Genomic DNA, 27446 nt, shown 5'->3' with positions numbered 1-27446 from the left:
TGTATGGTATGGTCTTGGAGGGGGACCCCCGCACCTTTTATTTTTTCAATACATTTTACATTGCTAACATTCCTCTTTGCACAAGTTGCATGTCACAAGTCGGATCAGTTAAGATGCTGATCCAACCTGGATGTGACTTCAATTAAATTCAATGGGCTAAAATCGGACCTAAGCCGGACTAAAGTAGTGCAGGAACCTTTTTAAAAGTCGGACCGGCACAAGTCGGACCAGTTAAGATGGCTCTCATAGGGAACCATTGATTTTGATGTGTCATGCGACTTGTGTTCCCAAAGTAGGAGCACTTGTCGGACCAGTGTGAACCGGCCCTCAGTGTGCAGCTCCCCCCTCAGCTGCACCTAATATCTAACCCTGATCTCAATCCAGCCATGTGCACAAGACCCGACGCTCTCCCGAGTCTCTCCCCCTGATTGGCTGAGATGCAGCAGCAGGAGCTATTTGGTGCCACTGCTGTTACTCACGGCCAGTGAGGCGGGAGCAGGGGGCAGGGCTGAGCCACGCTCTCTGTGTCTTACGGACATAGAGAGCCGGCTCGGGAGCAAGCACGCATGAGTACCCCCACAGCAAGCGGCTTGCTCTGGGGGCAAAGGGGGAGGGGCCCAGAGCGCCGGCAGGGGACACAAGAAGATGAAGATCTGGGCTGTTCTGTGAAAAACCACTGGACAGAGCAGGTAAGTATGACATGTTTGTTACTTTTCTAAATTACATTTTTTACTCTGTAATCACTTTAGGCTGGCCATATAGTAAAATGTATTTAGGAATTTTTCATTTTAGAAACATTTGTTCAATTCTCTAATTATTAGTAAGGTCAAATACATATTTGTTTTCAACATCAGTGATGAGAAATTTCGAGGAGCAGGATGGAAATTTTTTCCCAAACAAATACATTTCTAACTGTGGTTTTCATTTAAATGTCAAAGGCAATCCTTTCTGAATGAAATTTGTTAAGTCATTAAAGGTACTTATGAGAATTTTTGTATGAATGTTTTGTTTAAAAATGTACTAGTGCATGGCCATCTTGTAGGCAGGTGCAGTCTACTTTCTCTACTGCAGGTAGCGCTCTTTGGCAGGGGCACTGCAGTTGGAGGGGAAATCAAGTGGAAAATGGTTCCCTGGATCACTGGGGAAGCAATGCTGCTGCCCCATGTGACGCTGGCGGCCATCTTGGGTAAGGCAGAGCTTATTTAAGACCCTGGGTCGCTCGCACGCATTTTTGTGAGTTGGTAGAGTAAGGACAGGCACTCCACCTAGTAGGGACAGAAGGAGCAGAGGAGGGAAATTGTAGGGCTCCCAACTTCTCCGGACACAAGACTGCCAGGCCGCATTCTGCCCCTATCAACAAATACTGTCAGTTCAACTGAATCCTGCTCACTACATGCTGCTGGAACTGTGAGTGTTCCCATCTGGGCTGCCTTCCCACTGGATTTATTGTGAACTCTCTTTGCATTAATTCAATACAAGTTCTTCTATTACACTTAGACTGTATGTGTTATTGCTGCTGCACCCCACCTACATGCTTTACAGCCTCTTCACATTAGCTGTGTCAGATGCCTGGCCCCCAACCTTTACATTTCTATCATTTTTCAAGAACATAGTCGTGATGTAGAGATAGGGCAGGATGGAACTGCAAAGCATGGTTGTAGTTCTTATGCACCTATGTGCGGGTGGTGCATTTCTTCATTTTTGAATAAAAAACATCAAGGTCTCTGTTCATTTATTTAGCTGTAGCCATCATCCATTTGAACTTACTAGTTGGTGAATGGTAGAAGCTCCATTTTGTATATAGGAATACATATTATCATTCATCGTCATTCAACTGCCTTTCTTTTGTGCATCTTCTGCTCTTAAGGTTGTGTAATTTGAACCAATCATCACACAGATTAGGACCTCCTTATACTTTTTCCCTTCAGTTTCCAGAGATCTTTTATGGTCACTGACTACCAATAATAGGTACATCAGTTACCGGTCTATGGACACTTACAGACCAGTCATTTATGGAAGGCAATTGAAATTTGTATTTTTTTAAATACCTTGATTTTCTTTATCGTTGTCACGGAGTGTTTGCTGCACAAATTCCGGATCTCCCTTTCTGACAAACAGCAAGTAGTCAAAAATGGAAGGAGCTTTTGATACATAAATTCTGAGTATTTCAAATAAACAATTGATGTAAAGATAGGCTGATTACAAAGCCATCTTGTTGGTTTCGCTAGTAAAATACTCTATCATTAAATTCAATTATATACAGTTATATTTTTATATGATACTCATGTACAAATGTTAGTATGATTGTACAAATGCTATATTTTAACATCAATAAAAGCTTATTGTTTAAAAAAAAAAAAAAAAAAAATGGAAGGAGCTGGAGCTGAGGAGCACAGTAAACGTGAACCTTATGGTGCTTCCTCTATCAAAGCTTTTATCTCCTTTCTTCTCCAGAAGGATGGTACCATCTTTGTACAAGTATTATTTATTCACTTTCTGGATTGTGTTGCTGGCTCTGAGATGGCACGATCTTGCAAATCTTTGCACTTGGCTGTGTTCAAAAATGTCTTACACAGATGACCTCTCACCTTGTGACTTTCTACAAACTTAGCATGTACAGTCTAATCACTGGGGAGAAGACACTGAGGTAATGCTTTCCCCTGCCTGCAGCAGACTAATGACATCATCACTAGCCTAGACAAAGTCACTGAACTAAAACCCAAGGACTGCTCTTCAATGGAAACCAAAGATTCTGTTTGTATAATATGACATTGTTTATTCATGCAGACCTGTAGAATTACTGAGGTCTGATTTAAAGTGGAACTTTAGTCATTTTTCATCTATTAAATCTTCTGCCCTTGTTGTTTTAACTTTAGATAGTAAAACATTTTTTTCTGCCAGTAAAAACCTTATACAGCCCACTTCCTGTTTCTTGTCTGGTAAAAAGCCTAGGCTTATGACATCATGCACAGCTCTCTCTCTCACTCTCCTGAGAGTTTGCCATTAAGGGAAGGGGGATGAGCCATAAGAGGGCAAATGAGAGCTGCAGCGCTGGAAATGTGCCTCTGTGTGTCTGTGTAAATCCAGGAAGTGAACAGGCAACAGCTTCAGCTGCCCACAGTTAAAATGGTTGCAGCCAGATGCAGTGGAGGGAGATTTCTGCAGCATATTTGGCAGGTACAGAATCACAGTATATATAAAATAATATGCAAGGTGGTTGAAGGGAAGCTTCAGAATGGCAAAGATGTTTTTATTACAAATTATGTGACCAGGCTACAGTTTCTCTTTAAGTAGTGATGTGGCTTGGTACACTAAAGCTATTTTTTGTTGAAACATACTTGGACCTAGATATGTAGGTTGTGTCCTCTGCTTGCACATTCAGACTGGTGTTTATTTCAAATCAATATCTTATACTTCCACACAGGTATCGTTTCAACTGATAAAAGTATACACATCCAGCAGTCCTAATCTGAATACAAACCTGCAACTATGAATGTATAAAGCAAACAGATCTGTACAAAGAGCAACATTCTGCTAATCAGTGTGTATTCTGCTGTGTAAATGGCCCACAAAAATGATGTCCATTAAATAAACAACAACCACAAAGATAAATATAATAAAATATTAGTTTTTTTTGGCAAGAGATTGTCATCGTTCTGTAGGTATTGTGTTCATTTCACAGCTGTAAAGAACATATAGGTGGGAATTTCCTTAAAGCGTAATTCCACTTTTGCTGAAAAAAAAAACATTTCCCTCTGGGGGGGATCTTTGTACATTGCAAGGATTATAACAGACTTTGTTGCAGATTCCTGCCTTTTGTTAGTCTGAAGAAATCCCTGTGTGTCTGTCTGTGCCCATGTGGAAAAGTGAGTCTAATGGGAGTGGTTTCATAATTATCAATCAGCTGCAGCTGCTTCAGGGCACTAATGATGAAAACTGCAGGGCCTGCGTTCCTTTAGACGTGATTTCCTATTGGGAGTATCTCACCAAAAATGACATTTTTTGTTCCAGGGGTTGCCTGAAATCTGACTTGTATCTTAGTGCAGACTTCTGGGAAAATCAGAGAGACAATCACACAAGCAGGAAATTGTTTCTGGGGGGCGTTCTGTACACATTCTTTGTACAGAACACCTCCAGGTAGTCATATTGCATTGCATTTTCAGAAAATTACAGCGACTGCAGATTGAAAAGGTAAGGTCATTTTTAATACCATTCAATTACAATGACTTGTGTCGCAATTCTACACGCTATATTATTTTTTCTTTCTTTTTTTTTTTTTCCCCCACAAAAGTGGAGTTAAGCTTTAATGATGGTTTGTACAAAAATAAAGTAACTTTTCCCTCAAAGCTAGAAATAAACTACACGGCCACATTAAAATTTCCTGGCAAGAAGCGAAAGCATTCAATAAACTACCATTACTATCCAGTAAACTGTACAACTGTACCAGTTAGAAAGTTCACTTAGTTTACTTTAAAGAGGAGCTAAATTCTGAAAGTTGTGCCCAACAAAGGCATTCTGATGTACAGTGTCTTGACAAAGTATTCATACCCCTTGAAATTTTTCACATTATGTCACGTTACACCCAAAAACATAAATGTATTTTTTGGGGATTTTATGTGATAGACCAACACAAAGTGGCACATAATTGTGAAGTGGAAGGAAAATGATAAATGGTTTTCAACATTTTTTACAAATAAATATGTGAAAAGTGTGGCATGCATTTGTATTTAGCCCCCCTGAGTCAATACTTTGTAGAACCACCTTTTGCTGCAATTACAGCTGCAAGTCTTTTTGGGAATGTCTCTACCAGCTTTGCACATCTAGAGAGTGACAGTTTTGCCCATTCTTCTTTGCAAAATAGCTCAAGCTCTGTCAGATTGGATGGAGAGCGTCTGTGAACAGCAATTTTCAAGTCTTGCCACAGATTCTCAATCGGATCTAGTTCTGGACTTTGACTGGGCCATTCTAACACATGAATATGCTTTGATCTAAACCATTCCATTGTAGCTCTGGCTGTATGTTTAGGGTCTTTGTCCTGCTGGAAGGTGAACTTCTACCCCAGTCTCAAGTCTTTTGCAGACTCTAACAGGATTTCTTCTAAGATTGCCCTGTATTTGGCTGCATCCATCTTTCCATCAACTCTGACCAGCTTCCCTGTCCCTGCTGAAGAAAAGCATTACCAAACATGATGCTGCCACCACCATGTTTCACAGTGGGGGTGGTGTGTTCAGGGTGATGTGCAGTGTTAGTTTTCTGCCACACATAGCGTTTCGTTTTTAGGCCAAAAAGTTAAATTTTGGTCTCATCTGACCAGAGCACCGACTTCCACATGTTTGCTGTGTCCCTCACATGGCTTCTCGCAAACATTCACTCTTCCATAAAGTCCAGATTTGTGGAGTGCACGACTAATAGTTGTCCTGTGGACAGATTCTCCCACCTGAGCTGTGGACCTCTGCAGCTCCTCCAGAGTTACCATGGGTCTCTTGGCTGCTTCTCTGATTAATGCTCTCCTTGCCTGGCCTGTCGGTTTAGGTGGACAGCCATGTCTTGGTAGGCTTGCAGTTGTGCCATACTCTTTCCATTTTCCAATGATGGATTGAACAGTGTTCTGTGAGATGTTCAAAGCTTGGGATATTTTTTTATAACCCAATTCTGCTTTAAACTTCTCCACAACTGTATCCCTGACCTGTCTGGTGTATTCCTTGGCCTGCATGATGCAGTTTGTTCACTAAGGTTCTCTAACAAAACTCTGAGGGCTTCACAGAACAGCTGTATTTATACTGAGATTAAATTACACACAGATGGACTCTATTTACTAATTAGGTGACTTCTGAAGGCAATTGGTTTCACTAGATTTTAGTTAGGGGTATCAGAGTAAAGGGGGCTGAATACAAATGCACACCACGCTTTTCAGGTATTTATTTGTAAAAAATGTTGAAAACCATTTATCATTATCCTTCCACTTCACAATTATGTGCCACTTTGTGTTGGTCTATCACATAAAATTCCAATGACATGCATTTACGTTTTTGGTTGTGACATGACAAAATGTGGAAAATTACAAGGGGTATGAATACGTTTTTCAAGGCACTTTAAAAGTACTAGTCACTAGTATCACTTGTGTTCTCTCTGCAGTTGATCCTTTCCCCGCTACTGGCTTATCATACCTTGTTTTGCACTATGTATCTGTATGGAGGTGGCCAGCACAGTAGAGACAGGGCTTTGCTTCCTCGTGTCAAAGCCTCTAGCAAGGAGAACAGTGAGTAGCACAGTAGTGTCACCAACAAATCTCAAAACTTGCAAAATAAGGCAGCAGTGCTTTACTCTCACACTGCAGATATACAGCAGGACTGCAAGCACAGCAGTGCCTAGGCACATTCACATACCAGGCAGTACACTGCTATTTTTAGGTACATTTTTAGGGTACTGCTTAGGCACAATTAACATTTCTAAATTATTACTAAAACATAGCAGGCACCAAATGTTCACTTATTGAGTTCAGATGCACAGATATGAATGATCATTGGGAATCATGGGGTACGACTTATCATGCGAATCTGTAGTCCAAAGTCAGAGGAAAAAGTCACACAAGTGTGAAAGGGGCCTTAGGCACACATTTAACCCTTTGATCACCCCTGATGTTAACCCCTTCCCTGCCAGTGTCATTAGTACAGATACAGTGCATATTTTTAGCACTGATCATTTTATTAGTGTCACTGGTCCCCAAAAAGTGTCAGTTAGTGTCCCGACTAGTCCGCCGCAATATCAATAAGTCGTCGATTGCCTCCGTTACTAGTAAAAAATTTTAAATAAATAAAAATTCCATAAAAATATCCCATAGTTTGTAGACACTATAACTTTTGCGCAAACCAAAAATTTTTTGGGGATTTTTTTTACCAAAAATATGTAGTAGAATACATATTGGCCAGATTGATGAAAAAATTCGATTTTTACAATTTTTTTATTGGGTAGGTTTTATAGCAGAAAGTAAAAAATATATTTTTTGTTTTTTTTCAAAATTGTCGGTCTTGTTTTGTTTTCTAGCGCAAAAAATAAAAAGCGCAGAGGTGATCAAATACCACCAAAAGAAAGCTCTATTTGTATGAAAAAAAACATTAATTGTATATGGGTACAGTGTTGCATGACTGTGCAATTGTCAGTTAAAATAACGCAGTGCCATATCGTAAAATATGGCCTGGTGATAAGGGGGGTAAATCTTCCGGAAGTGAAGTGGTTAATGTGAATCCTTTAATGTAAAATGCTCTGCACAATAAGAGCCCTGACAAGTCTATACATACATTCTATATCTGGATCCTGCATAGTATAACTTCCCCTCTCCCTATGTCCTATATCAGCATTTACATTTAAAGTGGTTCTAAAGGTGTAAGTTTTTTAATTATTATTATTATTTTATTTTTTATGCATTCTCTGCATTAAGGGTAAAAACCTTCCAATATCAGCCCCACCCACCCCGGACTCCTCTTTTGATCCAGCTCTGTGCTCATCTGCAGCAGCACTGCTCCACCTCCCACTTCTCACAGCTCACAGGAAACAGAGGAAGCAGCGGGAGCCATTAGCTTTTTCTGCTGTCAATCAAATTCTGTGAGGAGGGAGCAAGGGACATGGCTGAGCCGCGCTGTGTGTGTCTATGGATGCACACAGCCAGGCTTGGGAGCGCACCTGCACAAGTGTCCCTATAGCACACAGCTTACTATGGGGGCACTCAAGAAGAGAAGGAGTGGATAACACCGGTTGAGGAACCCAGAGGAGGAGGTAAGGGATAGCTCTGTGCAATACCATTGCACAGAGCAGGGAATTATAATATATTACATTTTTTTTAATTATGCCTTTACAACTGCTTTAAACGTCCAGTTTGAATTTGGTTGGTAGCTTTTTTTGCATGAGGCTTTCTGAATGTGAGAGGTAACAATGAGTTCTAGCATCACCAGTAGGTGCATTCCAGGATCCCTAGATTACAGACAGATTACGGACAAAAAGGAGTTGGGTAATACAGTACATTCACACTAATGCCCCGTACACACGGTCGGATTTTCCGATGGACATTGTCCGATCGGAGCGTGTTGTCGGAAATTCCGACCGTGTGTGGGCTCCATTGGACATTTTCCATCGGATTTTCCGACACACAAAGTTAGACAGCAGGAGATAAAATTTTCCGACAACAAAATCCGATCGCGTCAATTCCGACCGTGTGTGGCCTGTTCCGACGCACAAAGTGCCACGCATGCTCAGAAGAAATTCCGACACGGGACAGCTCGTTCTGGTAAACGTAGCGTTCGGAATGGATACAGCACTTTCGTCACGCTGCAATGTTCAAAATGGTTTAATATAGCGCACTCTCTTCTTCTTTATAATATGACAAGAATTAAGTAGTTTTGATGCTCATATTCACACACACTTCTCACAAACTTATTTCGTTACTATTTATCGGGATTCCCTCAATATATTTAGATTTCTCACATCTGACAACAACATTTTTTTTTATTTTTGGACTTTAATGTAGATTCTTTTTTTGTGTTTCTCTTTTTTATTTTTTTTTTTTTTTGGTGATTTTGATTTGTACTCCCGAAAATGTTTGTGTGTGTTTTTGGTGACAAGTTCCCACAACACCACTAATATGTTGTTCTATTTAATCTGTAGGAGATTGTTTGGTGTTGTTGTCCCTTTTTAATTTCACATTGTACTTTAGAAATGTACCTGAATCGTCACCAACAAACTGTCCTTTTTGGATGAAAACACACACAGGAGAGTAGAATTTCCCTAAAAAAATTTTATTAAGGGCTCACAACTAAACAAAGAGGGAGGCAACGCTGGAGAAACTGCAGAAGTGGGCGAAGCCTTGGACCCCCAGGGCAGACATCAATTATTTAAAAGCAAAATTGGTGGCCTGAGGAGTCCATATCTAAGGGAGGGCAGTCTGGTCCAGAAGTCCCAGAGATCCGGAAAGCAGCAGATGACATCTGTGTCCCCAGGCTGTGGTCATACGAGAGACTGCATCTTCTGTCGGACCAGACTGAACCCAGGGTCATCACTCTTTGGTCTTCTTTCCACGCTTCCTTACAGGCTTTGGCTGTGGTGGTGGAGTTGTGGCAGCAGGAGGAGGAGGAGGAGGAGGAGGAGGATCGTCCCTCTCAATGACATTCGTCTTGTGTGTCAGTTCCCCACTCAACCCCTTACGAAGGACTTTATAAATCAGGTCCTCAGAGATCTTGCGTTGGCCCTCCTGCATGCCCTGCAATTTTGTGGCAGCCATGCAGGCAAAGGCCTCTTCAGGACTGGGGAAGGCTCGGAGGGACGCCGAAGCCTCCTGGATCAGCCTGTACGCTGAATCCTGCACGGGACTCGGAGTGGCCTTCCTGACTCGTTTATATGGCAGGCGGAGGGGAGGGACCTGAGACTCAGTCAGGCTGCGACTTGTCCCAGGCTTCTCTTGGCTGACACTTAGGCCCGCCTCCTCCTGGCTGCCACTAATCCCCGCCTCCTCCTGGCTGACACTAATAATCCCCGCCTCCTCCTGGCTGCCACATTCCACAGCCTCCTCCTGGCTGAGGTCTTCCTGTGTATGAAAAAGGGACATAGTTTTAGTTTTCTATTCATCAATCACACACAATTTTCACCTCCTGACTGCTGCAAATTGAATGTTAACAAATATAACAGACTATCCTTCTGAGCCCAGCAGTTTTCATTCTTGTCCCAATTTTGGGTGCCCACTACTGTCTATTGATATGTAAAGCACTTTTTTTAATCAGCAATTAGTGATCAATAATAACATCTAATAAACATAATTTATTTATTGACCAGAAATCTGTAGAAGAATGCTATACCTGACTCCAGCTGGGCTCCTCCACTTCTTCCTGGCTGGAAGGCCCAGGTTGGACATCGGAAGCTTTGGCTGGGGTGGAAGGAAGAGTGGAAGGAAGAGTGGAGAGGGATTCCCTAACTTCAGTGTGGTCTGACAGAAATTGCAGTCTCTCATAGTACCACAGTCTGGGGACATAAATGTCATCTGCTGCAGCTCCGGACCTCTGGGAATCCGTGACCTTCTTGCGCTCCCTAAGATAAGTGCTCCTCAGGCCACCAATTTTAGCTTTTAAATAAGGGATGGTTGCTGTGGGGACCACCGGCTTCACCAACTCCAGCAGTTTCTCCAGCGCTGCCTGCCTCTTCTGTTTGTGATTATAGTGGGGGTGTCTCACTTGCCACAGACAGGGCAGCTCCCTGTACTTGTCTATGAACAGGGGCAGGAAATTGTGGTCGTTGAACCCATCCATTTTCTCTGCAAGACACAACACAAGACAAACCCTAATGTCAGGCCAAACTCCCCTAATCTTGTTACAATATAGGCTTCCATTTCGAAGCAGTATAGGCCCAAGTTTAGATCCTACCTTCGTTAGCACGATCAGCGTCTCCGATGCTCCTTCCTCCGCTCACAGATCGTACGTAAGACGCGCGCGTTACGATTTATACACACTGCGCATGCGTATAACTCCGCCCGCCCCTGACGTTCTTTCTAGTCTAGTCCCCGCCCCTTTTCGTTCGGCGCAGTGGAGGAAGAGCACATGGCGGAGAGACAGCAGGCTAGTGCTAAGTACAGCAACGAGGAGGAGGAGGAGGAGGAAAGGCTGGAGCCTGAAATGTCCCGATCCAGAAGGAGATTAAAGGACTCAAATATGTCCTTTGGGGAGATGTTGGAGATGGTGGACATCCTGAAGAAGGCCGACTATGATGGAAAGTATGGGCCTTACCCCAACCCCAATGTCAGAAAGGCCAAGATCATGGCGAAAGTGGTCAGGAGTCTGCACCGGAAATTCGGGGTACGACGATCGAAAGATCAGCTCAGGAAGCGGTGGTCGAACCTGAAATTACGAGAACATGAGCAGTACAGAAAGATCCGGAGAGTGCTGCAAAAAAGTAAGTATTTGTCCTGTGTTCCTATTCTTTTTGTGTTTATTACGTTCGTGCTGCTCCATGTGCTTTTAGGAACTGTTGTACAGTTTAAAATGGCAACTTTCATGTTCATGGGCACATTATTCGTTCGGATCACACATTGTTATTTCGGATGATAAAATACCATTGTTTAGGCCATATGCATTTGGCCACCATTTTGACGCCCTATACTTGTCTTCAAAGAATTGGGTTGTGTAGATGGCTTTGTTACTAGAATGAAATGCAAACTAGATTCTGTGTAAGGAGAGGACACTGAGCAGCTGTTTTCACATCTGGACACTGGAGCACTAGTGTGGGACACAAGAACACCATTTTTATTAGGGGGGGCCACACAGGTGCTCCAGTGTATACTATAGGGGGGGTTACATCTGTGAAGCTTGTACCAAACAGGTAAAGTATTGCAGCTTGACAAAGGGCAATAAAAAATATACATCTTGGAACTCTGCTAAAATAGACAATTGTACCCCACTTCCGAGCAATGTTTCCTATTTCTATAGTTCTGCCATCAAATATCTGTGTGCTAATTATACCATTTTTGTTTTACATAGGGGAGAAAAGACTCGGAGGACACCCCTCATCCGAGGAGACCAGAGACCCCCCCTCTGGAAGAAGGGGAAATCCCCCCAACACAAGCTGAGCAGGAGGATGAAGACGTGGTGGAAGTAGTCACCACAACAGGTGAGTGTCTGCGACCACAGGCTCAGATAAGAGATGGATGGCGGCATTTTTTTGCAAACCTAATTTATTTTGGGGTTCCTCTCTTTTTAGGTGATCGTGAGGTTGTGGATCCAGATCCTTTCACATCAGAAAGTGCACAGATCGTGATCGGGGAGATCATGGGGTGTAATTTACAATTGGAAAACATCAAGCAAAACATCAATGATGTTATTCCAAAATATAAAAACATCATTGATGTTTTGGGGCGAGTTTAAAGCCCCTCCAAATCACTTTCTTCTTTTGTGTGCTACAATGTGCGAAATGTTTTTGTGATTTTTCCCAAAGCCAAATTTGGAGGATGCACACAGTGTGCCAACATGTGCTATCTGCCATCACGGGAGATCAATGGACGTGTTTTGGGGGTGCAACCCCTTCCTCAATTATAAAGTAGTGGTGAGGAAGGGCTTTCTCCCCCAAAACACATCCCTTGATCCTCCCTGATGGCAGATAGCACATGTTGACATTGGGAAATTTGTGTGCATCTTCCAAATTTGGCTTTTCCAGGGGTGATTTCCCCCCATCTGAACGCAATATCAAACACAGTTCCTAAATACTCATGTCTGATATTGCCTTCCAGTTCTACCAAATATGAACTTTGTAAGATCAAGATTTGTGTCTTTCTTGTGGGTTTTACACAGGCCTGTTTTCTATAAAATGCACATTTTGATTTTGGATAATGACACCACAAAAAATGGTATACAACAAACATGTTGGTTTGTCAGAAAAACCTTTGGTAAATGCACATGTGATTGTGCAGGTATTAACCACTTCAGCCCCGGAAGGTTTTACCCCCTTCCTGACCAGAGCACTTTTTACAATTCGGCACTGCGTCGCTTTAACTGCTAATTGCGCGGTCATGCAATGCTGTACCCAAACGAAATTTGCGTCCTTTTCTTCCCACAAATAGAGCTTTCTTTTGATAGTATTTGATCACCTCTGCCGTTTTTATTTTTTGCGCTATACACGGAAAAAGACCGAAAATTTTGAAAAAAAATGATATTTTCTACTTTTTGTTCTAAAAAAAATCCAATAAACTCAATTTTAGTCATACATCTAGGCCAAAATGTATTCGGCCACATGTCTTTGGTAAAAAAAATGTCAATAAGTGTATATTTATTGGTTTGCGCAAAAGTTATAGCGTCTACAAACTAGGGTACATTTTCTGGAATTTACACAGCCTTTAATTTATGACTGCCTATGTCGTTTCTTGAGGTGCTAAAATGGCAGGGCAGTACAAAACCCCCACAAATGACCCCATTTTGGAAAGTAGACACCCCAAGGAATTTGCTGAGAGGCATGTTGAGCCCATTGAATATTCATTTTTTTTGTCCCAAGTGATTGAACAATGACAAAAAAAAAAAAAAAAAAAAAAAATTACAAAAATTTGTCACTAAATGATATATTGCTCACACAGGCCATGGGCATATGTGGAATTGCACCCCAAAATACATTTAGCTGCTTCTCCTGAGTATGGGGATACCACATGTGTGAGACTTTTTGGGAGCCTAGCCGCGTACGGGGCCCCGAAAACCAATCACTGCCTTCAGGATTTCTAAGGGCGTACATTTTTGATTTTACTCCTCACTACCTATCACAGTTTTGAAGGCCATAAAATGCCCAGATGACATAAAACCCCCCCAAATGACCCCATTTTGGAAAGTAGACACCCCAAGCTATTTGCTTTGAGGCATGTTGAGTCCATGGAATGTTTTATATTTTGACACAAGTTGCGGGAAAGTGACAAATTTTTTTTTTTTTTTTTTTTTTTTTTGCACAAAGTTGTCACTAAATGATATATTGCTCACACAGGCCATGGGCATATGTGGAATTGCACCCCAAAATACATTTAGCTGCTTCTCCCGAGTATGGGGATACCACATGTGTGGGACTTTTTGGGAGCCTAGCCGCGTACGGGACCCCGAAAACCAATCACTGCCTTCAGGATTTCTAAGGGCGTACATTTTTGATTTTACTCCTCACTGCCTATCACAGTTTCGGAGGCCATGGAATGCCCAGGTGGCACAAACCCCCCCCAAATGACCCCATTTTGGAAAGTAGACACCCCAAGCTATTTGCTGAGAGGCATGGTGAGTATTTTGCAGCTCTCATTTGTTTTTGAAAATAAAGAAAGACGAGAAAAAAAATTTTTTTTTTTCTTTTTTCAATTTTCAAAACTTTGTGACAAAAAGTGAGGTCTGCAAAATACTCACTATACCTCTCATCAAATAGCTTGGGGTGTCTACTTTCCAAAATGGGGTCATTTGGGGGGTTTTTTTGCCACCTGGGCATTCCATGGCCTCCGAAACTGTGATAGGCAGTGAAGAGTGAAATCAAAAATTTACGGCCTAAGAAAGCCTGAAGGCGGTGCTTGGTTTTCGGGGTCCCGTACGCGGCTAGGCTCCCAAAAAGTCCCACACATGTGGTATCCCCGTACTCAGGAGAAGCAGCAGAATGTATTTTGGGGTGTAATTTCACATATTCCCATGGCATGTTTGAGCAATATATCATTTAGTGACAACTTTGCGCAAAAAAAAATAAAAAAAATAAAAAATTGTCTCTTTCCCGCAACTTGTGTCACAATATAAATTATTCCATGGACTCAACATGACTCTCAGCAAATAGCTTGGGGTGTCTACTTTCCAAAATGGGGTCATTTGGGGGGGTTTTGAACTGTCCTGGCATTTTATGCACAACATCTAGAAGCTTATGTCACACATCACCCACTCTTCTAACCACTTGAAGACAAAGCCCTTTCTGACACTTATTGTTTACATAAAAAAATAATTTTTTTTTGCAAGAAAATTACTTTGAACCCCCAAACATTATATATTTTTTTTAAAGCAAATGCCCTACAGATTAAAATGGTGGGTGTTTCATTTTTTTTTTTCACACAGTATTTGCGCAGCGATTTTTCAAACGCATTTTTTGGGGAAAAAACACACTTTTTTACATTTTAATGCACTAAAACACACTATATTGCCCAAATGTTTGATGAAATAAAAAAGATGATCTTAGGCCGAGTACATGGATACCAAACATGACATGCTTTAAAATTGCGCACAAACGTGCAGTGGCGACAAACTAAATACATTTTTAAAAGCCTTTAAAAGCCTTTACAGGTTACCACTTTAGATTTACAGAGGAGGTCTACTGCTAAACTTACTGCCCTCGATCTGACCTTCGCGGCGATACCTCACATGCATGGTGCAATTGCTGTTTACATTTGACGCCAGACCGACGCTTGCGTTCGCCTTAGCGCGAGAGCAGGGGGGACAGGGGTGCTTTTTTTTTTTTTTTTTTTTTTTCTTTATTATTATTATTTTTTTATCTTATTTTTAAACTGTTCCTTTCATTTTTTTTTTTTTTTTAATCATTTTTATTGTTATCTCAGGGAATGTAAATATCCCCTATCATAGCAATAGGTAGTGACAGGTACTCTTTTTTGCAAAAATTGGGGTCTATTAGACCCTAGATTTCTCCTCTGCCCTCAAAGCATCTGACCACACCAAGATCGGTGTGATAAAATGCTTTCCCAATTTCCCAATGGCGCTGTTTACATCCGGCGAAATCTAAGTCATAAAATGCTCGTAGCTTCCGGTTTCTTAGGCCATAGAGATGTTTGGAGCCACTCTGGTCTCTGATCAGCTCTATGGTCAGCTGGCTGAATCACCGGCTGCATTTTCAGGTTCCCTGTTGAGACAGGAGAGCCAGAGAAAAACACGGAAGACGTTGGGGGGGGAGGGGCATTCCCTCCCACTGCTTGTAAAAGCAGTCTAGAGGCTAATTAGCCGCTAGGATTGCTTTTACATGAAAGCCGACCGCTGGCTGAAAAGAATGATACCAAGATGATACCTAAACCTGCAGGCATCATTCTGGTATAACCACTCAAAGTCGTGAATGGCGTACCTGAAGACAAAAAAATGGTTAACAATAAAGCACAGTAAACGGTAAGGTATAAAAAATTGCATACCTGAAAAGCAAACATGATAAAACATAATAACAATAAAACATTGCAGAATAGAATACAGTAAAAAAGAACAGAACAATAGAGAGAGAGAATAGAGAGAGAAAGAACAATAAAACGACAACTATTTTTTTTTTATTTTATATTTTTGTATGTGTTTTTTTTTTTTTTTACACTTTTTTTTGTAACTAACTTTTATAACTGTAACCGGTTCCAGGTTCGGGTCTCTCAAAATGCGATGGCATCTTGGGAGACCCTGTGAAAGTGTGCCTAGTCTGTGCAATGCTGTACCCTACGCTAATACTCAACTAGTGCATGGTAGCGTTCAAAATATTCACCAATGCAAAGACCAGGATTGTCAGGACAGGAGGGACAATAATAGCGGGTGTCACGCCTATATCCGCGCTTGCTGCAGACACGACATCTTTTTTGGGGGGGGGTTCGTTGGGTAGGGGTACTCGGGAGGACATAAAGAAAATGCCTCTCATGCAGCCGACTGCATTTGGTTGGGGATGTGAATGGGGGAAGTACGGGCGCCGCAGAAGCGGTGGGTTCCCAATTAGGATTGGCGAATGCAGCAGGAAGGGCATTATGGGCACGACGGGCCTGTGTTCGTCTTCTTGGTGGCAGCGGGACACTACTTGTGCTTGCCACCTCACCAGCTTGAACTGCACTTATGGGACTCGCCACGTCACCAAGTGTTACTGCAGTGCTGGTTTGACTACGACCGGGGTGTACTAGGCCGCTGGTGCTTGCCAGTTCACCAAAACGCTACCAAAAAAACTGTTAGCGATCGCAAGGATCAGGCCTGACTCTGCGAACGCTGCAGTTATGCGTTTAGTGTTTTGTAAGTGACAGTGATCGATCGATACTGCACTTGGGTGGGCTGGGCTGGGCCGGGCGGAGGGGCAAAACGCAGGTGCTAGCAGGTATCTGGGCTGATCCCGCTAACACTGCGTTTGTGGGAACCCTAAACTGCTGGGGACGCTAGTATAGATCTGATCAGATCAGATATTGATCCGTTCAGATACTATACCACTAAGGGAGGCGTATGCTGCGTGCGTGGGTGTTAGCGGTACTGGCGCTAACCTGACGCTGCCTGGGGCTGGTGCTTGCCAGTTCACCAAAACGCTACCAGAAAAACTGTTAGCGATCGCAGTGATCAGGCCTGACTCTGCGAACGCTGCAGTTATGTGTTTAGTGTTTTGTAAGTGTCAGTGATCGATCGATACTGCACTTGGGTGGGCCGGGCGGAGGGGCAAAACGCAGGTGCTAGCAGGTATCTGGGCTGATCCCGCTAACACTGCGTTTGTGGGAACCCTAAACTGCTGGGGATGCTAGTATAGATCTGATCAGATCAGATATTGATCCGATCAGATACTATACCACTAAGGGAGGTGTACGGTGCGTGCGTGGGTGTTAGCGGTACTGGCGCTAATCTGACGCTGCCTGGGGCTGGTGCTTGCCAGTTCACCAAAACGCTACCAAAAAAACTGTTAGCGATCGCAGGGATCAGGCCTGACTATGCGAACGCTGCAGTTATGCGTTTAGTGTTTTGTAAGTGACAGTGATCGATCGATACTGCACTTGGGTGGGCCGGGCAGAGGGGCAAAACGCAGGTGCTAGCGAGTATCTGGGCTGATCCCGCTAACACTGCGTTTTCGGGAACCCTAAACTGCTGGGGACGCTAGTATAGATCTGATTGGATCAGATATTGATCCGATCAGATACTATACCACTAAGGGAGGCGTATGCTGCGTGCGTGGGTGTTAGCGGTACTGGCGCTAATCTGACGCTGCCTGGGGCGACGCATATCACCGCCGGGCGATCAGGGGGCTAAACCTTTATTCGGTAATAAACGGCGGGTGCCCTGACACTATAAAAAATAAACAAACTAACCAGCGTCACCCGTAACAGTTATACGGTGATCAGTGGTGAAAGGGTTAACTAGGGGGCAATCAAGGGGTTAAAACCTTTATTAGATAGTATATGGGGGTCCCTGACGCTATAAAACGCTGACGGCGAACCTAAATATTTACGTCTCTAACTATCGTCACCAGCGACACTAATACAGCGATCAGAAAAATGATCGCTTAGTGACACTGGTGACAGGGGGTGATCAAGGGGTTAAAACTTTATTAGGGGGGGTTAGGGGGGTATCCTAGACCTAAAGGGGGCTACCACTCACTGCCCTAACACTGTAACTGTCACAAACTGACACTATGCAGTAATCAGAAAAAAAAAAAAAAAAAAAAAAAAATACTGCTAATGTCAGTTTGTGACGGGGGGGGGGGGGTGATTGGGGGGGGGTCGGGGGGCGATCGGGGGGGGATCGGGGGTGTAAGGTATGCCTGGCATGTTCTACTGTGTGTGTTTGTGTGTTGTGCACTTACATGTCTTCTCTCCTCGGCGCTGGACGGAAACTGCCAGACCGAGGAGAGATGACATCACATCCTCTGCCTGTGTGAAACTATACACAGGCAGAGGAGGATTCCCATTGGCTGGGAGCGATCGCGAGGGGGGGGCCACGATCGGATGGTCTCCCCCTCGCCTCCCGACGCTCCCAGTCAGATGCCGACCGCCGATGGCACCGGGGGGGGGTCCGATCGGACCCCCCGCCCGCGGGAGGCAGATCACGTACAGGTACGTGATTCTGCCTGCCCGTGCCATTCTGCCGACGTATATATACGTTAGGCGGTCGGCAAGTGGTTAAAAAGATTGTTCATCAAGAATGTGTGGATTATTGTCTCAACACTACAACACTTTTGGGGTGATGTAATTGTTGTTTTATGAGAAAATGGGGGTTATTTCCTAAGGGGAAATCCACTTTGCACTACAAGTGCTGTTTCAGTGCAGTTGCAAGTGCACTTGTAGTGAAAAGTGTCTTTGCATTTAGTAAATAACAGCCAACAGTGCTTTGTATAAGGTTACACAATCACGACATTCTCTGCACTCCACACATTTCTGTCAGGGTCAGCTCAAACAAACACAAGCAGTAAATGTCCACAAAGAAGAGCCTGGGGGGAGATGCCTGTCGAGAACTTGAGGTCCTGCAGGCTTCTCCCTGTGGCCAAATACCGCAAGGTAGCGACCAGCCTCTGCTCCGGAGTGATGGCTTGCCTCATGCAGGTATCCTGCCTGCTGATATAGGGGGTCAGCGAAGCCAACAAACGGTGAAATACGGGGTCCGTCATCCTGAGAAAGTTCCTGAAATCATCAGGATTATTCTCACGGAGCAAAGGCATATGAGAGAACTGGTCACGCTGAAGCAACCAATTCTTGGTCCATGAACTCCTCCCCACCCTGTTCATGGACTGGACTTGTGTCAAGGTCAGGACCCCAACACCAAGCCCCCGCACAGCACGAACTGTACGAGGAGTACGCATACGAAACATGGCTAGAAAACGGTCGGCTGCTCAGAACAAAGTAACAGAACGCACTGAAGAACAGCAAGGCCTGTGAAGAGCGACCTGAAAAGCAGCAACGAGCAGGCAAGATCACACAGAAAACTCCGATACGAACTGACTGCACGCACTGAAGAGCAGATACAAACCCACAAGCACAAACTGAACGTCAGAAAACGATCTGAAAGCCACGAGTCTGAAAAAGCGCGAATCGTCTCTCACCAAACTTTTACTAACACGAGATTAGCAAAAGGAGCCCAAAGGGTGCCGCGCTTGGTTCTGAACCGGCCTTTTCTAGTCTCGTCGTACGTGGTGTACGTCACCGCGTTGTTGGCGATCGGAAATTCCGACAACTTTGTGCGACCGTGTGTAGGCAAAACAAGTTTGAGCCAACATCCGTCGGAAAAAATCCTAGGATTTTGTTGTCGAAATGTCCGAACAAAGTCCGACCGTGTGTACGGGGCATAACAGATACTCACTTTCAAAATGCTGTTGTCAGTGTAATAATTTAGATTTAGATGGTGAATTTTGAAGATCGAAAGCTGTGGATTTGCAAATGGACTGCACAGATGGAAGAGTTGATTTTGGACAAAAGGCTGTAGGTGAAGGAAGCACCTCGATAACATTGGAGCACACTGCCACTATTCAGAAGAGGTAAGCAAGCACATAGGTGTGTATGTGGTGGGGAAAAAAAGGGGGGTTGGGTTCTAGATTAGGTTAAGCCCGGAACACACGTGCCGAATGTTGGGAGACACCGGCTAGTTAAAAGAAAAAGGGCCGACATTCGGCCGGTGTGTATGTCGGTCTGTCGGACAAGCATGCTGGAAAACCAGTAGCTGACCGACTCCCAATCAGAGCTCTCAGCCAAAAGAGTGTTCTGGCGGGGTCCCCCTGTCAGAACATAACAGCTCAGCGGGGGGAGATCACTGTACTAACTTCAGATGTTTAGTACAGCTAGTCTGACCGGAGCTGACAGTTTTCTTTTCATTCAACCCAGGCATTAGGAGGCTGCGAGGGGGGGTTTTGTTTAAATTTAAGTTGCCCTTTAAAGATAATTTGTCCTCAGAAAAAAAAAAAATCACTGACAGAAGTACTGTACCAGATGAATAGGTACCACCAAGCAAGTATTTTTCCCCTTGATAAACACCACCAATCAGTTTACAGTAATCACTTTTATTCTCTGCTCTGTAAAAGAGTATAATCTACCTTTAACCAAACCAGTAGGATGATGGATATACTCAGCTTTTTTACAGGACTCTAATGGAATGCCAAAAAGTTTACTAGTCGAGGTTTGTATAAAGTGGAAATATGCTTTCTTGGTGGTTTCTGAATACCCAATAAGCAGGGTTTCTTTTAGCATCGGTAAATTGTAATACATCCACAACATCAAAATATACTGCTTGGAATTTATGACCTCCCCCAGCTCCAGAGTGCAGGTATCACTGCCTCCTAATCCCTGCATTATAGGAGGTGTCAGTCCTGGTTCTAAGAAAATAACACTTGGACTAATTACTTAGCAATTAATAAAAGGATTGTTTCCATTACGCCTTTCTGTGCCTAGACAGATGATAGTGTGTAATAATAAACTCTCTATGGGCACTTCTATTTTGAATAATTACTTGCTGTTCCCAGGCACAGGGAACGTGTCAATAGTTGTCAGCTCCAGGCATCTTTTATACCAGTGTTCCTCAACTCCAGTCCTCAAGGCGCCCCAACAGGTCATGTTTTCAGGTTTCCCATTATTTTGCACAGGTGATTTGATCAGTTTCACTGCCTTAGTAATTACCACAGCCATTTCATCTGAGGGAAATCCTGGAAACATGACCTGTTGGGATGCCTTGAGAAACACTGTTTTATACTAACCAATATAACGAGTTAAAACCACTGAGTTTCCATTGCTGATTACTTTTCCAAGGCAGAACTAATGCAAAAAATAAGAGATCTCAGTGTTACCAATAGTCTACAAAAGCGCACGACAAATTATGTGTCAAATATGCACACAAAGGGGGAGATTTACTATAACTGGTGCACAGAGAATCTGGTGCAGCTGTGCATAGTAACCAATGAACTTCCAGATTTTATTGTCAAAGGCCCATCAATCTCACTCTTCAGCGTTAGAATTGCCTGCATAGCGACAAGGAAAAAAATATTTCTGCCTGCCGTGTTTGGCAGACATTGACACTTTGAGGGTTATTTACTAAAACAAAATCTGGTGCAGCTGTGCACAGATTGTCAAAGCTTAATTGAACATATTGAAGTTAGAAGCTGATTGGTTGCTATGCACAGCTGCACCAGATTCTGTGTACATCAGTTTAGTAAATCTCCCCCTAAATGTACTAACAAGCTTTGGAATGAAAATCTATCTACATCTCTTTGATGAAGACACATGCACTGCTGATAAAGGTGTGGAATTAAGTTTTTCAAAACTGACCAAAAGATCTTCATTTAATTTGCCTGAACTTCGGACCCAGTTATGTGACCACCAACGGGCATAAAGGCACAACGTGAACTGACATACATTATTCAATTCCTAAATGCTAGGAAGCTTGCCAGGTATATTAGGTACGTATACATATATATATATATATATATAGATCTATATAGAACAGAGGCGGGCTAATAAAGGCGCAAATAATGAGTAACAATATCAGCTTCGATATTTCTATTAAGAGCAAATATATATAAAAAATGTTCAAGACCGCTAAAAAGGATTAGTAATCCTGTATTGTGAGGCCACATCAAGGTACTACCATTTTTTTTATTTTTTTTTTTAATGTTTAGTGGTTTTCAACAATTTTCATATATATTTGTCAGCCCAGATCTCAAATCTGTTCTATATATAAATGCATGTGTTTTCAATAATCATTTCTTCCAATAATTTATTCACCGTTACTTTCCAAACTTTGCTAAGCATCTAACTCATTTTCATATTTTTTGAGTATTTTTTTTTTTAACTTTTTAATATTGTTATATAGGTAAATGCATTAATATATAAAAGCTATTAAACATGTTGTCAAATCTATTATATTGATATATATCATACTGTAACACACAAAATATATCTATCTATCTATCTATCTATCTATCTATCTATCTATCTATCTATCTATCTATCTATCTATCTATCTATCTATCTATCTATCTATCTATATAGATATAGATACTGAAATATTGGAACTTCTTGGAGTTAATAGTAAAGCTTGTACAATGATAACAGAGAAACATTGTTGAGTAGTGAGGATTTCATTCATGGAAGTGCAACAGCGCCCTCTCCATGTAGGCTTGAATAGATGCAATCAAAAGTAAACACTCCGGACTTAATTCAATAAACTAAAGGTTGGTCTCATTTCTAATGTCTTTTTGTATATAGAAATAATGTTGTATAGCTTGCTTACAAACATTTGCATAGTTGTAATAATAATAATAGTGATACCAAGTAATAAAAAAGATAAGAAAGAATGAGACAGAGATAGATAGATAGATAGATAGATAGATAGATAGATAGATAGATAGATAGATAGATAGATAGATAGATAGATAGATATTGAGAATGTATATAGATTGACAGACACAAATATCCAAAATGTTGCATAAAATTCCCACTGACTTTCTGATATACATAGATTTGCATAACATTTTGGTGCATTTGCATGACAGAATATGATTATGATTCTTCATTGATGATGTACCAATATATTATGCAATAATCGTTGCTATAATTGGGGGAATGTGCGTGCACGTGTGTATGTGTATGTATGTAAAAATGCACGTGTCAAGTGTTTGGGATACACATTTATCCTACGTGTCTTTTTCTAAAAGTTTGCACCTCTGTATTCCAACATCTATCACAATAAAGTAGCAATACAGTCATTGCACCCAAAGTACTTGTCCTACTTACATTATTTTCAAGTTAAAAGTAGTTAGACAAATTTACAAAGCAGAAAACAGGATAACATTCATTAGCAAATTAAATCTTCGAATGACTACACTGTCGGTGAAAACATCAGGTGTTAGCAAACCGTGAACAATTTATTTTAGGCAACATTCACAAGAGATTTACATAATCCAGATACTCACGATGAGCAGGAGAGGAAAAGTTAAAAGCAACACAGAGAATAAGGTCTTCATCGTAAAGAGTAATTCAGGTTACAAAGATTCCTGGGTGGTCATTGCAATACATTAAGATCCAGCAGCATGTGGTCCAGACTTCCTTATAAATAACATTTCATTATACTGACATGCACTTGATTCTTCCGAAGATCAAAGTAAAAACCGTTCTTATTGTCCACAGCGTTAAAAAAAAAGTTGAATGAAATATAAAAATAAAAAAATGATTTAAAATAAAAAGTAATTTTTTCCCAAAACAAATCCTCTAGAGCTACCCAGCACCTTTGGAGCTACAAATTATGACCTGCTAAACAGAGTCAGTCCATGAAAATCACAACTTCCCCTGCTGAACTCCAGAGCTGTTGATTCAGAGCACTCATTGCACTTAGTAACTCAACTTGAAGCATTACAGGAGCTTCTGCAATAAGACAAAATCCTTACAGGCAGCAAAGGATTTCATATTCTAATGCATTACATATTCTAATGGCTAGAGTGGGCAGGATCAGGCTTGGGAGGGGGGGCTTGGATGATTGAGACTTAAATAAAAAAAGCATTTCCAAATCAAGCTTGAATGTAATTGCTTATTTTTCCTTCTTTTAATGCTAGGAAAGTTTTGTTCATTTCATCCTTTAAATGTTTTGAATACTTTTTACCTTTATTCATATTTTAAAAAAAATGTAATGTGTTAGAATATGCATGAATTGGATAGAAGGGGCTTTATTCAATAAACAGTTAATAATTCGTAAATTGCATCTAAACCTAGTATTAAAAACACAATATATTGCAGTTTGCCAGTCCTTGTCAAGGCTGCAATCGTTTTTTTGAGGTTTTTTTCTTTAGGATCCGTGCACACTGGCTTAAAAAACGCTTCTTCTACAAGAGTTTAGCACTTTGGCTGTACAAGCAGCTCAATGTTATCCTATGTGTTCATGCACATAAGAACATTTAAAAGAATATTTAAGGCTCAGCATTTAGATACAGAAAAAAAACCCTTCTGTTTTAACGCCCGCAGCACTGGAAGATTACGGTTGTGGGGTGGGGGTCAGAGGACTTCAGATTTCAACTAAAACTGCAGAAATTGGCAAAAGGGACACTTTGCAAGAGTTTTTGTTACACGTCAACATGAACAATTAATGTCAATGTTAATTACAGTATCTTCATGTACCCGTGTTCACAATGTTAGACTGAACAATACAAAAGCAGTTGAATGCTGATTGAGTGTTTATCAGAGTTAGATTCTCACCACGGGAGCCTGTAGGCCAGCCTTTCTTAACCTTTTTAACCTGAAGGAACCCCGGAAATAATATGAAGGTCTTGGAGAACCCCTGCTAAAAAAAAATGTATATCGTTGTTCATGGTACATTGGCATACCAAAATAGTAATAGATACAAAAATAAACCAAAAAATAAAGAATTTGGCATCACTTAGAATTTTTTTAGCAAAAATCATCAAATGAAATGATTTGTTAATAATGGTCAAAAAACAAATGTCAGTGGAGATTTGACCCCTTCCATTGCTTGTCAAAGTAATGCTTGTTTACATTGTTTGTCAATGAGAGACATACCCTTGATTAGTGGTCAGTGAGAAAAGGACCCACTTACATGCATGGTCAATGCAGTGTCCTCTTATATTGATAGTCAGAGAGCAGATCAATCCGCCATTGCTCCCACTTTCAGTAATAATTGAATGTAAAAAGAATAATGGCCAGAAAAGATACACAGTGGAGAAGTGACCCCTTTCCGTTGCTTGTCAATATACACTCACCGGACACTTTATAAGGTACACCTTGCTCGTACTGGTTTGGATCCCATTTTGCCTTCAGAACTGCCTTAACTGCCTTCGTGACATAGATTCAGCAAGGTATTGAAAACATTCCCCAGAGATTTTGGTCCATATTGACATGATCGCATCACGCAGTTTCTGCAGGTCTGCGGGCTGCACATCCATGATGCAAATCTACCGTTCTACCACATCCCAAAGGTACTCTATTGGATTGAGATCTGGTGACTGTGGAGGCCATTGGAGTACAGTGAACTCATTGTCATGTTCAGGAAACCAGTTGGAGATGATTTGAGCTTTGTGACATGGTGCATTATCCTGCTGGAAGTAGCCATCAGAAGATGGGTACACTGTAGTCATAAAGGAATGGACATGGTCAGCAACTACACTCAGGTAAGCTGTGGTGTTTAAACGATGCTCAGTTGGTACTAAGGGGCCCAAAGTGTACCATGAAAATATCCCCCACACCAATACACCACCACCAGCCAGAACCGTTGATACATGGCAGGATGGATCCATGCTTTCATGTTGTTTATGCTAAATTCTGACCCTACCATCGGAATGTCACAGCTGAAATCGAGACTCATCAGACCAGGTAACGTTTTTCCAATCTTCTACTATCCAATTTTAGTGATCCTGTGTGAATTGTAGCCTCAGTTTCCTGTTCTTAGCTGGCGGGAGTGGCACCCGGTGTGGTCTTCTGCTGCTGCAGCCCATCTGCTTCAAGGTTCGATGTGTTGTACATTCAGAGATGGAATTCTGCATACCTTGGTTGTTACAAGTGGTTATTTGAGTTACTGTTGCCTTTCTATCATCTCAAATCAGTCTACCCATTCCCCTCTGACCTCTGACATCAACAAGGCATTTTCATCCACACAACTGCCGCTTACTGGATATTTTCTCTTTTTCATACCATTCTCTGTAAACCTAGAGATGGTTGTGGATAATATTCCAAGTAGATCAGTAGTTTTTTGAAATACTCAAATTCTAAATGCCTAAATGCATTGAGTTGCTGCCATGTGATTGGCTGATTAGCAATTTGTGTTACCAAGCAATTGAAGTGAGTGTAGTTCTTCATTACATTATATGTCAGCAGGAGAAGTACACTAGATTGGTGGTTGAAGGACCCTCTTACATTGGTGGTCATTCAAGAGAGAAATCCATCAATGCTTCCAGTGTTTCAGGGCTGGGCTCACCCCTTCCTTCTCTGAGTTGGCTGCTCAGCTGTCGGCTAATTGCCAGCTCCTTTCTCTCCACAGTGACTCAGCTGTTGATGATCTGCTCATCAGTCCTGCCTACTTAAAGGTGTCCAGCTCACTTCATCTCTGCCTTCGCCTTTGGTCACATCTCTGAGACTTTCCCCTGCGTTCCTGTTGCTCGGCTGATGTCCCTTCTGGCTCCTGATCCTGCTTACTGTACTACTATGTTGATCTCTGGCTCTCTGTCATTGGCATTGGCTGACTACCTGATCTGGTTACTGAACTCTGGCTATGTATTGATTACTCTTACTCTGTTTACCCTTTTATTATTATTAAACAAGTGTGATTAACTGTACTTCTGTCTCGGTCTGATTCATGGTTTCTGACACAGTGCTCAAGAAACCCCTAGCAAACTTTGAAGGGTATCAAGGGTTCAATGAAGTCTTAGTTAAGAAAGCCTGCTGTAGGTGCTCAACAATTATTATCCAAAATAGTACCCCTCTGCTAGGATCACCTGTTTAAAGCTGGCATACACACATACCCCTGTTTCCGCGATAATAAGCCCTACCCTGAAAATAAGACCTAGAGTTATTTTTGGGGATGGCTGCAATATAAGCCCTACCCAGAAAATAAGCCCTAGTTAAAGTCCTTGTAAAAAAAATGTAATCCATTTTTGTAAAAAGATTATATAATGTGCAGTGTGTCTCCTTTTGTAACTTAATTGTGGAAAGTGCCTTATTTACAGTGCCACTGGGTGCTCCTGTGACCCACCGGAGATCTTCTCCTCTCTTCCCGGCTGATGACAGCGGTCCCTTCCTCTGTAATGCTCGGAGCGGGGAAGAAGAGCTCCGGCGGGTCACATGAGCACCCAGAGGCTCTGTAAATAAGGTATTTTCCACAATAACGTTACAAAAGGAGACACACTGCACATTATATAATCTTTTTACAAAACGGATTAGATAATTTTACAATGACTTTAACCAAGGTTTATTTTTGGGATTACAGAATGTCATAATGCTGACTCCTGAGCTGAAAGGGGGAGAGAGGAAGAAGACAGGGGACACAGGAACTTTAAAAAAAAAACATTTTATTGTTTTATTCCAGGTTTTATTTCAGGTTTTTTAGAACATAGAGAGGGATAAATGACACAGAACAGGCACTGTGCTGTATATCATGCTTTACAGGACCAGGGTATTTTTATAAAAACATTATTAGGGTTACAACCACTTTAAGACCGTCATGAAGACATGACTGTATTTGAATAAATGTAGATTGTTGTACCTACCATAAGTAAATAAGACAACCCCTGAA

General features: G+C 41.9%; 1 protein-coding gene across 1 annotated transcript in view; it reads right to left on the bottom strand.

The window, feature by feature from the left end:
- Positions 1 to 23639, bottom strand: part of VIPR2 (vasoactive intestinal peptide receptor 2) — a 193191-nt gene extending 169552 nt beyond the window's left edge. The window contains 1 exon segment of the mRNA XM_073629924.1: positions 23128 to 23639. Coding sequence (XP_073486025.1) covers positions 23128 to 23178 — 51 coding nt within the window. The 5' untranslated portion in view covers positions 23179 to 23639.
- Positions 23640 to 27446: the final 3807 nt, after the last annotated feature.

The sequence above is a fragment of the Aquarana catesbeiana genome, linkage group LG05 (assembly GCF_042186555.1).
Source record: "Aquarana catesbeiana isolate 2022-GZ linkage group LG05, ASM4218655v1, whole genome shotgun sequence".
NCBI lineage: Eukaryota > Metazoa > Chordata > Amphibia > Anura > Ranidae > Aquarana > Aquarana catesbeiana.
The sequence above is the reverse complement of the archived record's forward strand: the minus strand, read 5'-3'. Positions and strand labels throughout refer to the sequence as shown.